General features: G+C 43.0%; 1 protein-coding gene across 1 annotated transcript in view; it reads right to left on the reverse strand.

Moving 5' to 3' along the window:
- The window catches only part of gigyf2 (GRB10 interacting GYF protein 2), a 46768-nt gene that overhangs the window by 10222 nt on the left and 22546 nt on the right, over positions 1–14000 (reverse strand). Inside the window, 4 exon segments of the mRNA XM_014139587.2 lie at positions 6876–7105; positions 10007–10252; positions 10538–10669; positions 10930–11241. Of these exon segments, the coding sequence (XP_013995062.2) occupies positions 6876–7105; positions 10007–10252; positions 10538–10669; positions 10930–11241 (920 nt within the window).

The raw sequence follows: 14000 nt of genomic DNA on the forward strand, positions 1-14000 counted from the left end.
ATAAAACATTTATTTATACGCACAAAAGTATGTGGAAGCATCAAGGAGCAACAACGGCTCAGCCGCAAAGTGGTAGGCCACACAAGCTCACAGAATGGGACCGCTGAGTGCTGAAGCGCATAGAAATAGTTTGTCCTCGGCTGCAACACTCATTACAGAGTTCCAAACTGCCTCTGGAAGCAACGTCAGCACAAGAACTGTTCGTCAGGAGCTTCATGAAATGGGTTTCCATGGCAGAGCAGCCGCACACAAGCCTAAGATCACCATGCACAATGTCAAGTGTAGGCTGGAGTGGTGTAAACCTCATAATAGTCATAATAGTTTGTAGACCAAACCGTTTGGATGCTACCGACGATTTTGTGAGACGACCGATCTGACAAGGTCTGACAAACACCGCTCTAGCTCCGTCACCTTTCACCACAGATGCGACATGAATTGAGATGCATCCAACGCAAAAAAACAGATCTAGATTAAACTGACAGATTTGTATCTTTTTTATATATTTATGGTAATTTGATTTCCACGGGGGCACGGACATTGACACTAGGGGGTTAAAGGAGAAAGCCAAAGAACGATATAAACTGCTTCAGAACTTTATTTTCCTGGGTGGAACAGTGAAACGGAACAATTGATTTTTTGCTTTTGTTCAGAACGAAACGATTGGAAAATAATTTTGGTTGAAACACGTTTTCTTTTATACGGTATGACTTTATCACCTAAAACAATTGGGATGGAAATGTAGTTAGTGAAACTGAAACAGAGCATCCTGAATGGCAGGAGGCAGCAAACATGATTTACAACATGTTGCAATAGTTGTTGGACTGCCAAGAAATGTGTTGGTGAATTATGTTAATCATACATTGAACTGCATCCATCTACTCCGCCAACAATGCCTTACTCTACGTCATGGAATGTTGAGTCAAATATTAAAAAATGTAACCTCTCATGAAGTTGGTTTTGTAGCATTAACTGGGAATTTGATATTTTTGACTGATATGATTGCCTGTTTCATATCTACAAAGTAGCTAAAAAGCTGTCAGTTTCACTTAATACAACAACTCATGTAAATAAACACTAATCATACAGGTCTCTACTCTGAAATGTTTTACAAGGAGTACATGAGAACAATGAAACTATTTGAGGTGTTATAATGTGTTATAAGTGTTATAATGATAAGAAATGATCCCAGAATTTGGGGAGTGTTCCATGCTCAGTCAGGCATAATGTACCCTCAAATATGAGTCACTTAGGTGAGACATTTTCAGCTGCCCCTTTAGGGGCGGGAGGTTGCCGTGGTAGCGGTGGAGAATCTCTTGGCTAACCCTGGCATCAAACACAAACTAACATTGAAAAATAAGCTAGGGTGTCAACAAAATGTAAATGGCCAAAAAGTAAATGATACAAGGGTGCCAAACACATTTGGCTGCATCTGTAAGTCAAATTTTCACTTAGTCATACATTGATGTCAATAACAATGGGAGACTAATAAAATATGATGTACCACATCCGGCGCCGACAGATGGCCGCCTCGCGTTCTCAGGAAACTGCAGTATTTTGTTTTTTTATGTATTATTTCTTACACTGTTACCCCAGGAAATATTAAGTCTCATTACATACAGCCGGGAGGAACTATTGGATATAAGAACAACGTCAACTTACCAACATTACGACCAGGAATATGACTTTCCCGAAGCGTATCCTCTGTTTGGACCACCACCCAGGACAATGGATTGGATCCCAGCAGGCGACCCAAAACAACAGCGCCGCAGAAGGGGCAGACGGAGCGGTCTTCTGGTCAGGCTCCGTAGACGGGCCCACCGCTCCCGAGTATACTACTAGCCAACGTTTAGTCTCTTGACAACAAGGTAGACGAAATACGAGCAAGGGTTGCCTTCCAGAGAGACATCAGAGATTGTAGCATTCTGTTTCACGGAAACATGGCTCACTCAGGAAACGTTATCAAAGTCGGTAGAGCCACCTGTTTTCTTCACGCATCACGCCGACAGAAACAAACATCTCTCTGGTAAGAAGAAGGGCGGGGGTGTATGCCTTATGATTAACGAGTCGTGGTGTGATCATAACATACAGGAACTCAAGTCCTTTTGTTCACCTGACCTAGAATTCCTTACAATCAAATGCCGACCGCATTATCTACCAAGAGAATTCTATTCGATTACAATCACAGTCGTGTACATCCCCCCCAAGCAGACACCTCGACGGCCCTGAAAGCACTTCATTGGACTCTATGTAAACTGGAAACCACATATCCTGAGGCTGCATTTATTGTAGCTGGGGATTTTAACAAGGCTAATCCCTAAATTCTATCAGCATATCGAATGCGCGACCCGGGCTGGGAAAATTCTGGATCATTGTTACTCTAACTTCAGCAATGCATACAACGCCATCCCTCGCCCTCCTTTTGGCAAATCTGACCACGACTCCATTTTGTTGCTCCCAGCCTATAGACAGAAACTAAAACTGGAAACGCCCGTACTCAGGTCTGTTCAACGCTGGTCCAACCAATCTGATTCCACGCTTCAAGATTGCTTCAATCACGTGGACTGGGATATGTTCCGGATAGCGTCGAACAACAACATTGATGTATACGCTGATTCGGTGAGCGAGTTTATTAGCAAGTGCATCGGTGATGTTGTACCAACAGCGACTATTAAAATCTTACCCAACCAGAAACCGTGGATTGATGGCAGCATTCGCGCAAAACTGAAAGCGTGAACCACTGCTTTGAATCAGGGCAAGGCGACCGGAAACATGGCCGAATACAAACAAACAGTGTAGCTATTCCCTCCGCAAGGTAATCAAACAAGCTAAGCGTCAGTATAGAGACAAAGTAGAGTCGCAATTCAACGGCTCAGACACGAGAGAATGTGGCAGGGTCTACAGTCAATCACAGACTACAAAAAGAAAACCAGCCCCATCGCGGACCACGATGTCTTGCTCCAAGACAAACTAAACAACTTCTTCGCTCGCTTTGAGGACAATACAGTGCCAAAGACACAGCCCGCTACCAAAACCTGTGGACTCTCCTTCACCGCAGCCAACGTGAGTAAAATATTTAAACGTGTTAACCCTCGCAAGGCTGCTGGCCCAGACGGCATCCCTAGCTGCGTCCTCATAGCTTGCGCAGACCAGCTGGCTGGTGTGTTTACGGACATATTCAATCAATCCCTATCCCAGTCTGCTGTCACCACATGCTTAACCTCTCTAGGGTAGGGGGCAGTATTTTCACATCCGGATAAAAAAAACGTACCCGATTTAATCTGGTTATTACTACTGCCCAGAAACTAGAATATGCATATAATTGTTTGATTTGGATAGAAAACACCCTAAAGTTTCTAAAACTGTTTGAATCGTGTCTGTGAGTATAACAGAACTCATATGGCAGGCAAAAACCTGAGAAGATTCTGTACAGGAAGTGCCCTCTCTGACCATTCCTTGGGCTTCTTGACTATTTTTATTGAAAACTTAGGATCTTTGCTGTAACGTGACACTTCCTACGGCTCCCATAGGCTCTCAGAACCCGGGAAAAAGCTGAATGATGTCGAGGCAGCCCCTGGCTGAAAAACATTAGCGCCTTTGGTAAGTGGTCTATCAGAGGACAATGAGACTGAGGCGCGTGCACGAGGCGACCCCATGTTTTTATTTTCTCTCTCTTGTACTAAAACACAGATTCCCGGTCGGAATATTATCGTTTTTTTTTACGAGAAAAATCGCATAAAAATTGATTTTAACCTGTTAGGGCTAGGGGGCAGTATTTACACGGCCGGATAAAAAACGTACCCGATTTAATCTGGTTACTACTCCTGCCCAGTAACTAGAATATGCATATAATTATTGGCTTTGGATAGAAAACACCCTAAAGTTTCTAAAACTGTTTGAATGGTGTCTGTGAGTATAACAGAACTCATATGGCAGGCAAAAACCTGAGAAGATTTCATGCAGGAAGTGGCCTGTCTGACAAGGTGTTGTTGTTCTTGGCTCTGTTTATTGAACATTTAGGATCTTTGCTGTAACGTGACACTTCCTACGGCACCCATAGGCTCTCAGAGCCCGGGAAAAAGCTGAACGATATCGAGGCAGCCCCAGGCTGAAACACATTATCGCCTTTGCCAAGTGGCCGATCAGAGGACAAAGGGCTTAGGCGCGTGCCCGAGTCGACCCCATCCTGTATTTTCTTTCGTCTGTTTACCTAATTGCAGATTCCCGGTCGGAATATTATCGCTTTTTTATGAGAAAAATGGCATAAAAATTGATTTTAAACAGCGGTTGACATGCTTCGAAGTACGGTAATGAAATATTTAGAAATCTTTTGTCACGAAATGCGCCGTGCGCGTGACCCTTATTTACACTTCGGATAGTGTCTTGAACATAACTATGGATTATTTGGGACCAAACCAACATTTGTTATTGAAGTAGAAGTCCTGGGAGTGCATTCTGACGAAGAACAGCAAAGGTAATAACATTTTTCTTATAGTAAATCTGACTTTGGTGAGGGCTAAACTTGGTGGGTGTCTAAATAGCTAGCCCTGTGATGCCGGGCTATCTACTTAGAATATTGCAAAATGTGCTTTCACCGAAAAGCTATTTTAAAATCGGACATAGCGAGTGCATAGAGGAGTTCTGTATCTATAATTCTTAAAATAATTGTTATGTTTTTTGCGAACGTTTATCGTGAGTAATTTAGTAAATTCACCGGAGGTTTGCGGGGGGTATGCTAGTTCTGAACGTCACATGCTAATGTAAAAAGCTGGTTTTTGATATAAATATAAACTTGATTGAACAAAACATGCATGTATTGTATAATATAATGTCCTAGGATTGTCATCTGATGAAGATCAAAGGTTAGTGCTGCATTTAGCTGTGGTTTGGGTTTATGTGACATATGCTAGCTTGAAAAATGGATGTCTGATTATTTCTGGCTGGGTACTCTGCTAACATAATCTAATGTTTTGCTTTCGTTGTAAAGCCTTTTTGAAATCGGACAGTGTGGTTAGATTAACGAGAGTCTTGTCTTTAAAATGGTGTAAAATAGTCATATGTTTGAGAAATTGAAGTAATAGCATTTCTAAGGTATTTGAATATCGCGCCACTCGATTCCACTGGCTGTTGACTAGGTGGGACAATTTCGTCCCACATACCCTAGAGAGGTTAAAGATGACCACCATTGTTCCTGTACCCAAGAAAGCGAAGGTAACTGAACTAAATGACTATCGCCCCATAGCACTCACTTCTGTCATCATGAAGTGCTTTGAGAGACTAGTCAAGGATCATATCACCTCTACCCTACCTGACACCCTAGACCCACTCCAATTTACTTACCGCCCCAATAGGTCCACAGACAACGCAATCACACTGCCCTAACCCATCTGGACTAGAGGAATACCTATGTAAGAATGCTGTTCATCAACTACAGCTCAGCATTTAACACCATAGAACCCTCCAAACTCGTCATTAAGCTCGAGACCCTAGTTCTCAACCCCGCCCTGTGCAACTGGGTCCTGGACTTTCTGACGGGCCGTCCCCAGGTGGTGAGGGCAGGAAACAACATCCCACCCCGCTGATCCTCAACACTGGGGCCCCACAAGGGTGTGTTCTCAGCCCTCTCCTGTACTCCCTGTTCACCCATGACTGCGTGGCCATGCACGCCTACAACTCAATCATCAAGTTTGCAGACGACACTACAGTGGTAGGCTTGATTACCAACAACGACGAGACGGCCTACAGGAAGGAGGTGAGGGCCCTCGGAGTGCGGTGTCAGGAAAATAACCTCACACTCAATGTCAACAAAACAAAGGAGATGATCGCAGACTTCAGGAAACAGCAGAGGGAGCACCCCCCTATCCACATCGACGGGACAGTAGTGGAGAAGGTGGAAAGTTTTAAGTTCCTCGGCGTACACATCACGGACAAACTGAAATGGTCCACTCACACAAACAGCGTGGTGAAGGCGCAACAGCGCCTCTTCAACCTCAGGAGGCTGAAGAAATTTGGCTTGTCACCAAAAACACTTACAGATGCACAATAGAGAGCATCCTGTCGGGCTGTATCACCGCCTGATACGGCAACTGCTCCGCCCACAACCGCAAGGCTCTCCAGAGGGTAGTTAGGTCTGCACAACGCATCACCGGGGCCAAACTACCTGCCCTCCAGGACACCTACAGCACCCGATGTCACAGGGAGGCCAAAAAGATCATCAAGGACAACAACCACCCGAGCCACTGCCCGTTCACTCCGCTATCATCCAGAAGGCAAGGTCAGTACAGGTGCATCAAAGCTGGGACCGAGAGACAAAAACAGCTTCTATCTCAAGGCCAAACAGCCATCACTAACACAGAGAGGCTGCTGCCAAAAACAGACTCAAATCTCTGGCCACTTTAATAAATGTAATAAATGGATTTAATAAAGGTATCACTAGTCACTTTAAATAAAGCCACTTTAGTAATGTCTACATATCCTACATTCCGCATCTCATATGTATATACTGTATTCTATACCATCTACTGCATCTTGCCTATGCCATTCGGCCATCGCTCATCCATATATTTATATGTACATACTCTTATTCATTCCTTTACACTTGTGTCTATCAGGTAGTTGTTGTGAAATTGTTAGATTACTTGTTAGATATTACTGCATGGTCGGAACTAGAAGCACAAGCATTACGCAACACTCGCATTAACATGTGTATGGGACCAATAAAATTTGATGTGACTAAGTGGAAAATAGGCTTCTCCCCTTAATACCTCAAACGTAAAAAATAGCCATGTGGTAGAGAATTGTCCTGACCACGACCTTTCGAGTCTAGCAGCCAAAATAGACAAGCAGGTGTGAGCTGTAAAACTGTCCCAAGGTTGTACCTGAGGTTGGCGTTGGCCTTGTTGTTCTTCTGAGCGTTGGGCTTCCTGGCGGGGGGTGGGGCCTGTGGCGGGGGCTGGGCCGCCTCCTTCACTGCCTCGTCCCAGAAGCCCATGTTGGAGTTGGTGCTATCGCCCCAGATGCTGCTGCTTTCCCCACCCCAGTTAGGAGCCCCGCCGCCCATGCTGCTGGTGGCCACCGAGCCCCACACTGAGGAACTCAGAGCAGTGGTCTGGGGGAAAAGAGATCCAACCTGGTCAGACCAGCTATGTACAAGGCCATGTCATCGTGGAATGCTCTGCTACTAGAGGTTAAAAAACAGATTCAAAAAACATCTGGCATCAGAGTGCCTATCCTCAATTGAAAAATCTAATTTAAATGTACATAAGGATAGTGTGTAAATAGTATTTCTGTTGTATTTCCTATATATAACTTATTTAACTTTTATAATTTATTTTATTTTGAATTGAATGTAATATCTTATGTTGCTCTTGTCTATTACTGTGTTTGTCATGTATTTGTACGTTTTATGTGGTCCTCAGGAAGAGTAGCTGCTGTATGTAAAGTAGCCAATGTGGATCCTAATAAACTTAACTAAAGTAAACCAGTGTCATTTCGGCAAATAACGAAGGGAAGTTTTCCAACAGAGTACCGTAAATTCCGGACTATAAGCCGCAACTTTTTTCCCACGCTTTGAACCCCGCGGCTTAAACAATGACGTGGCTAATATATGGATTTTTCCAGCTTTCAATTTTTTTTTCAAAAAAAAATAAAACACATTCTGTGACGTGCTCAGTTTTTTGGCGGCATGAAGCTTTCATTAGACCAATGAAATTGCCGAACGGGTTAAGGTCAAACAACTTTTTTGTTTACTGTTTAGATTAACCTGTTGGGTCTAGGGGGCAGCATTTGCACGTCTGGATAAAAAAAATGTACCCGATTTAATCTGGTTACTAATCCTACCCAGTAAGTAGAATATGCATATACTTATTATATATGGATAGAAAACACTCTAAAGTTTCTAAAACTGTTTGAATGGTGTCTGTGAGTATAACAGAACTCATTTGGCAGGCAAAACCCTGAGACATTTTCTGACAGGAAGTGGATACCTGATGTGTTGTATTGACTTTAAACCTATCCCATTGAAAAACACAGGGGCTTAGGAATATTTTGGCACTTCCTATTGCTTCCACTAGATGTCACCAGCCTTTACAAAGTGTTTTGAGTCTTCTGGAGGGAGATCTGACCGAACAAGAGCCATGGAACGATGATGTCCCATTAGACACCTGGCGCGCGAGTTCATGTTGGGTACCCTCGTTCCAATACGTTATAAAAGAGTATGCATTCGTCCACCTTGAATATTATTCATGTTCTGGTTAAAAAAGGCCCTAATGATTTATGCTATACAACGTTTGACATGTTTGAACGAACAGAAATATATTTTTTCCCCTCGTTCATGACGAGAAGTCCGGCTGGCTTACATCATGTGCTAACGAGACGGAGATTTTTGGACATAAATGATGAGCTTTTTTGAACAAAACTACATTCGTTATGGACCTGTGATACCTGGAAGTGACATCTGATGAAGAGAATCAAAGGTAATGGATTATTTACATAGTATTTTCGATTTTAGATCTCCCCAACATGACGTCTAGTCTGTATCGCAACGCGTATTTTTCTGGGCGCAGTGCTCAGATTATTGCAAAGTGTGATTTCCCAGTAAGGTTATTTTTAAATCTGGCAAGTTGATTGCGTTCAAGAGATGTAAATCTATAATTCTTTAAATGACAATATAATATTTTACCAATGTTTTCTAATTTTAATTATTTAATTTGTGACGCTGACTTGACTGCCGGTTATTGGAGGGAAACGATTTCCTCAACATCAATGCCATAGTAAAACACTGTTTTTGGATATAAATATGAACTTGATAGAACTAAAAATGCATGCATTGTCTAACATAATGTCCTAGGAGTGTCATCTGATGGAGATTGTAAAAGGTTAGTGCATCATTTTAGCTGGTTTTATGGTTTTGGTGACCCTGTCTTTGACTTGACAAAACATTACACACAACTCTTGTAAATGTACTGTCCTAACATACTCTAAATTTATGCTTTCGCCGTAAAACCTTTTTGAAATCGTAAAACGTGGTTAGATTAAGGAGATGTTTATCTTTCAAATGGTGTAAAATAGTTGTATTTTTGAAAAATTTGAATTTTGACATTTATTTGGATTCAAATTTGCCGCTCTTGAAATGCACCTGCTGTTGATGGAGTGCACCACGGGTGGCACGCTAGCGTCCCACCTAGCCCCAAGAGGTTAAATCGAGCGCTCTCAAACTTCCCATCATTCTGATTACGGTAGTCATTTTGTCACCCTCATCATGGCAAAGACACGGAGAAATGCATATGATGCAGCTTTCAAGTTGAGGGTGATTGATCTGGCTGTTGGAAAAGGAAATAGAGCTGCTGCACGGGAGCTTGGGCTTAATGAGTCGATGATAAGACGTTGGAAACAGCAGCGTGAGGAATTGACTCAGTGCAAAAAGACAACTAAAGCTTACTGCAAATTTTTTATTTTTTGTTACAAGCTGTGTTTCGTTAAAGCCTATTTATTTGTTTTACAAGCTGTGTTTCGTTAAAGCCTGTTTATTTGTTGTTACAAGCCGTGTTTCGTTAAAGCCTGTTTATTTGTTGTTACAAGCCGTGTTTCGTTAAAGCCTGTGTAAAGTTCATTTGTTTCAATGTACCGGTAGGCACCTGCGGCTTACAGACATGTGTGGCTTATTTATATTCAGGTGCGCTTAATAGTCCGGAAATTACGGTAGTCTGATTTAGAGCAGTGTTTGCCCGACCTCTTCTCCTGGGCCCCCCCAGACGTTCAACGTATTTGATTTAATCCAGAACTAGAACACCTGATTCAGCTTGTCAACTAATCATCAAATCCCTTGATTAGATGAATCAGGTGTGCTAATCTTTGAAACATCTGGGGGTCCTCAAAGAAAGGTTTGAGAAACACCGTTTTAGACACCACTATCAACACAGTCCTAATAAATGACATGGAAGACCTACCCAGAATGAATGCAGACGAATTAAATGAATGAATGAACAGACCAGACCAACGAGTGACTCACAGCTCTGTTCTGGGCGCGGTTCTGCTGGGTGACGGTGGGGTGACTGGGCTGCTGGCTCCCACCCCCCTGCTCCTTCCTCTGCTTCACCTGCTGGGCCTCCTCCCTCTGGATCTCCAGCAGGGACTTGGTGGCGGCCGGCTGCTTGGCCACGCTGCCCCAACCAGAGAGCTTGGCCTGAGGCTGCAGGGCCTCCTGCAGGGCCTGCTGCTGCTGGAGCTTCAGGAGCTCTGCTTGCTGGCGCCGCTGCTGCATGGAGGGAGGGGAGGGGAGAGGGAAAGTGAGATCTACTGCGCTCCTTATAAACATTGCACGAAAACAGTTTGGTGATTGACAGGTGATTGAGGGGAGAAAAACTCAAAGGTAGAGTTGGGTTGAGAAGGATTTAACAGTTTAGACCCTTTTTAAACAACAGTTGATATAAAGTGAAATTGTATTATGGTATCCAAAATGCTGTTGTGCATTGTCCAGATTGGTAGCACTATACTGCAGTGCCTCTGTATCCCTCTACGAACTCAGCCCCTATGCTCACACCTCTTCTCGTGCTTGTCGTTCCCTCTCCTCCTCCACTTTCTGGATCTCAGCGAGCGACAGGGCGTTCTGGGACTGGGAGATGGCTACTGCCGTGACTGCTGACTGCTGGCCCCACTTAGAGGACGACGGCAGCTACGAGACAGGGAAAAGGAGCGAAGGTAGTCCGGTAACCAGTACATTTTTCATGATAAATTGTAGGTACCTTAAAATACAGTATTCAGTGATGTTCTGACTACAAAGTTACTTTGGTAGTTATATATGGTGTGTAGTGTAGTGGTAGGTGTGTATAGTGTGTGTGCATACTAAGTATGTTACCCTTACCTGTGCTAGTTGTTGCTGCGCTGTAGTGTAAGGTGTATTTTGTGTTGTGTTAGTGTTATAATATTAGTCACCTTCATCTGGGCTAATTGTTGCTGCTGCTGTTGCTGCTGTAGTCGGCGGAGCGCCTCCTGCTGCTGTTGCCTCTGTCTGGCTAGCTCCTGCTGCCTCGCGGCATCCTGCTCCCTCCTCTTCGCCTCCTCCTGCTGTTGCCGTGCCAACGCCAACGCGGCCGCCTCCTCCAGCCGCTTCTCCTCCTCGCACCTCCTCAGGGCCTCCAGCTCCTCCTGCTTCTGGCGCTCCTCCTCCTGCTTCCGGCGCTCCTCCTCCCGGCGCTCCTCCTCCTGCTTCCGGCGCTGCTCCTCCTGCTTCCGGCGCTCCTCCTCCTGGGGAGAAATGTGCTTGTTAGAACAGGGTCAACTTCAGTATTAACACGATGTAGCAATATGCCTTTTAGCATTAGCCACAGCAGCTCTGGGCCCGTATTCACAAAGCAACTAAGAGTAGGAGTACTCATCTAGGATCAGGTCACCTCTGATCATATTATTTTAAAGGAAAAAAAATCCCCATGACTGAAACTTAAGTCGATCTCCCCTTTCATGCTTTTAGGGAACAAGGATAATTTTGTACATGCATTAAACTGCAAATGTAACCAATTCCAGTCCCCTTGCTTAGGGAGTACAGATTCCGATGTAGAAGGACTGAGAAACTCAATTCCGGTAACTTTTAAAAATGGACATTCTACTCCAAAATGAGTATAATTGTAGATGGTCAGAATGAATGTTTCCCTCTCATGTTGTGAAGAGCCATAGGATGCGTCTCGAGAGGAATATTTATCTGGCATAGAACACAGTTAAATATTTTACAATGGCTGGCATAGAACACAGTTAAATATTTTACAATGGGGTTGTCTGACTGTTTTAACATTACATGGCAAAAACACTATAACTGTAAATAAAGCTACATCCTGAGTGATAAAGTATAGGCTTTAAATGACTTTGCCAGCAGCAACAGAAGGCTACACACCGCTGTTCAAGTTGAGCGTCGCAGTTTAATTCACTTCTTCTAAACATCGGAGCGTCAGCAACAATCATGCACGCCAGTTCAGTGCACACAGCATTAAGAGAGAAAATACAACCTTAGAGAAAACATTTATTTAGTAATGTATTTCGTAGAACAGACATGCTTCTATTTTAAGGCTTCAGCATGCTTCGCAGCTGAAACAGTTCAGTAGAGTTCGTACATACACCCCCGTTCAGAAGTTTGGGGTCACTTAGAAATCTCCTTGTTTTGGAAAGAGAAGCACATTTTTTTATCCATTAAAATAACATCAAATTGATCAGAAATACAGTGTAGACATTGTTAATGTTGTAAATTACTATTGTAGATGGAAACAGCAGATTTTTTATGGAATATCTCTACATAGGGCCATTATCAGAAACCATCACTCCTGTGTTCCAATGGCACGTTGTGTTAGCTAATCCAAGTTCATCATTTTAAAAAGGCTAATTGATTATTAGAAAACCATTTTGCAATTATGTTAGCACAGCTGAAAACTGTGGTGCTGATTAACCTCTATGGGCTAGGTGGGACGCTTACGTCCCACCTACTCAACAGCCAGTGGAATCCCGTGGCGTGATATTCAAATACCTTAGAAATGCTATTACTTCAATTTCTCAAACATATGACTATTTTACACCATTTTAAAGACAAGACTCTCGTTAATCTAACCACACTGTCCGATTTCAAAAAGGCTTTACAACGAAAGCAAAACATTAGATTATGTCAGCAGAGTACCCAGCCAGAAATAATCAGACACCCATTTTTCAAGCTAGCATATAATGTCACAAAAACCAAAACCACAGCTAAATGCAGCACTAACCTTTGATGATCATCAGATGACACTCCTAGGACATTATGTTATACAATACATGCATGTTTTGTTCAATCAAGTTCATATTTATATCAAAAACCAGCTTTTTACATTAGCATGTGACTAGCATGTGACTAGCATTCCCACCGATTACTTCCGGTGAATTTACTCACGATAAACGTTCACAAAAAACATAATTATTTTAAGAATTATAGATACAGAACTCCTTTATGCAATCGCTATGTCCGATTTTAAAATAGCTTTTCGGTGAAAGCACATTTTGCAATATTCTGAGTAGATAGCCCGGCCATCACAGGCTAGCTATTTTGACACCCACCAAGTTTGGCCCTCACCAAACTCAGATTTACTATAAGAACAATTGGATTACCTTTGCTGTTCTTCGTCAGAATGCACTCCCAGGACTTCTACTTCAATAACAAATGTTGGTTTGGTTCCAAATAATCCATAGTTATATCCAAATAGCGGCGTTTTGTTCGTGCGTTCAAGACACTATCCGAAGGGTAAAGAAGGGTGACACGCCCGGCGCGTTTCGTGACAAAAAAATTCAAAATATTCCATTACCGTACTTCGAAGCATGTCAAACGCTGTTTAAAAATCAATTTTTATGCGATTTTTCTTGTAAAAAAGCGATAATATTCCGACCGGGAGTCGTTGTTTTCGTTCAAAGACTGAAAATGTAAACATGGTGGAGTCTCGTTCACGAGCGCCCCAGTCTCATTGTTCTCAGATCGACCACTATCCAAATGCGCTACTGTTTTTCAGCCATGGCCTGCAAAGTCATCATTCATCGTTCTGGCGCCTTCTGAGAGCCTATGGGAGCGTTAGAAAATGTCACGTTATGCCAGAGATCCCCTGTTTTGGATAGAGATGATCAAGAAGGCCAAGAAATAGTCAGAGAGAGCGCTTCCTGTTTGGAATCTTCTCAGGTTTTGGCCTGCCAAATGAGTTCTGTTATACTCACAGACACAATTCAAACAGTTTTAGAAACTTTAGGGTGTTTTCTATCCAAATCAAACAATTATATGCATATTCTAGTTACTGGGCAGGAGTAGTAACCAGATTAAATCGGGTACGTTTTTTATCCGGCAGTGCAAATACTGCCCCCTATCCCCAACAGGTTAAAGAAGCAATAAAACTGGCCTTCTTTAGACTAGTTGAGTATCAGCATTTGTGGGTTCGGTTACAGGCTCAAAAATGGCCAGAAACAAAGAACTTCCTTCTGAAACTCGTCAGTCTATTCTTGTTCTGAGA

This window comes from Salmo salar, chromosome ssa14 (genome assembly GCF_905237065.1).
Source record: "Salmo salar chromosome ssa14, Ssal_v3.1, whole genome shotgun sequence".
In the NCBI taxonomy this organism is placed as follows: domain Eukaryota; kingdom Metazoa; phylum Chordata; class Actinopteri; order Salmoniformes; family Salmonidae; genus Salmo; species Salmo salar.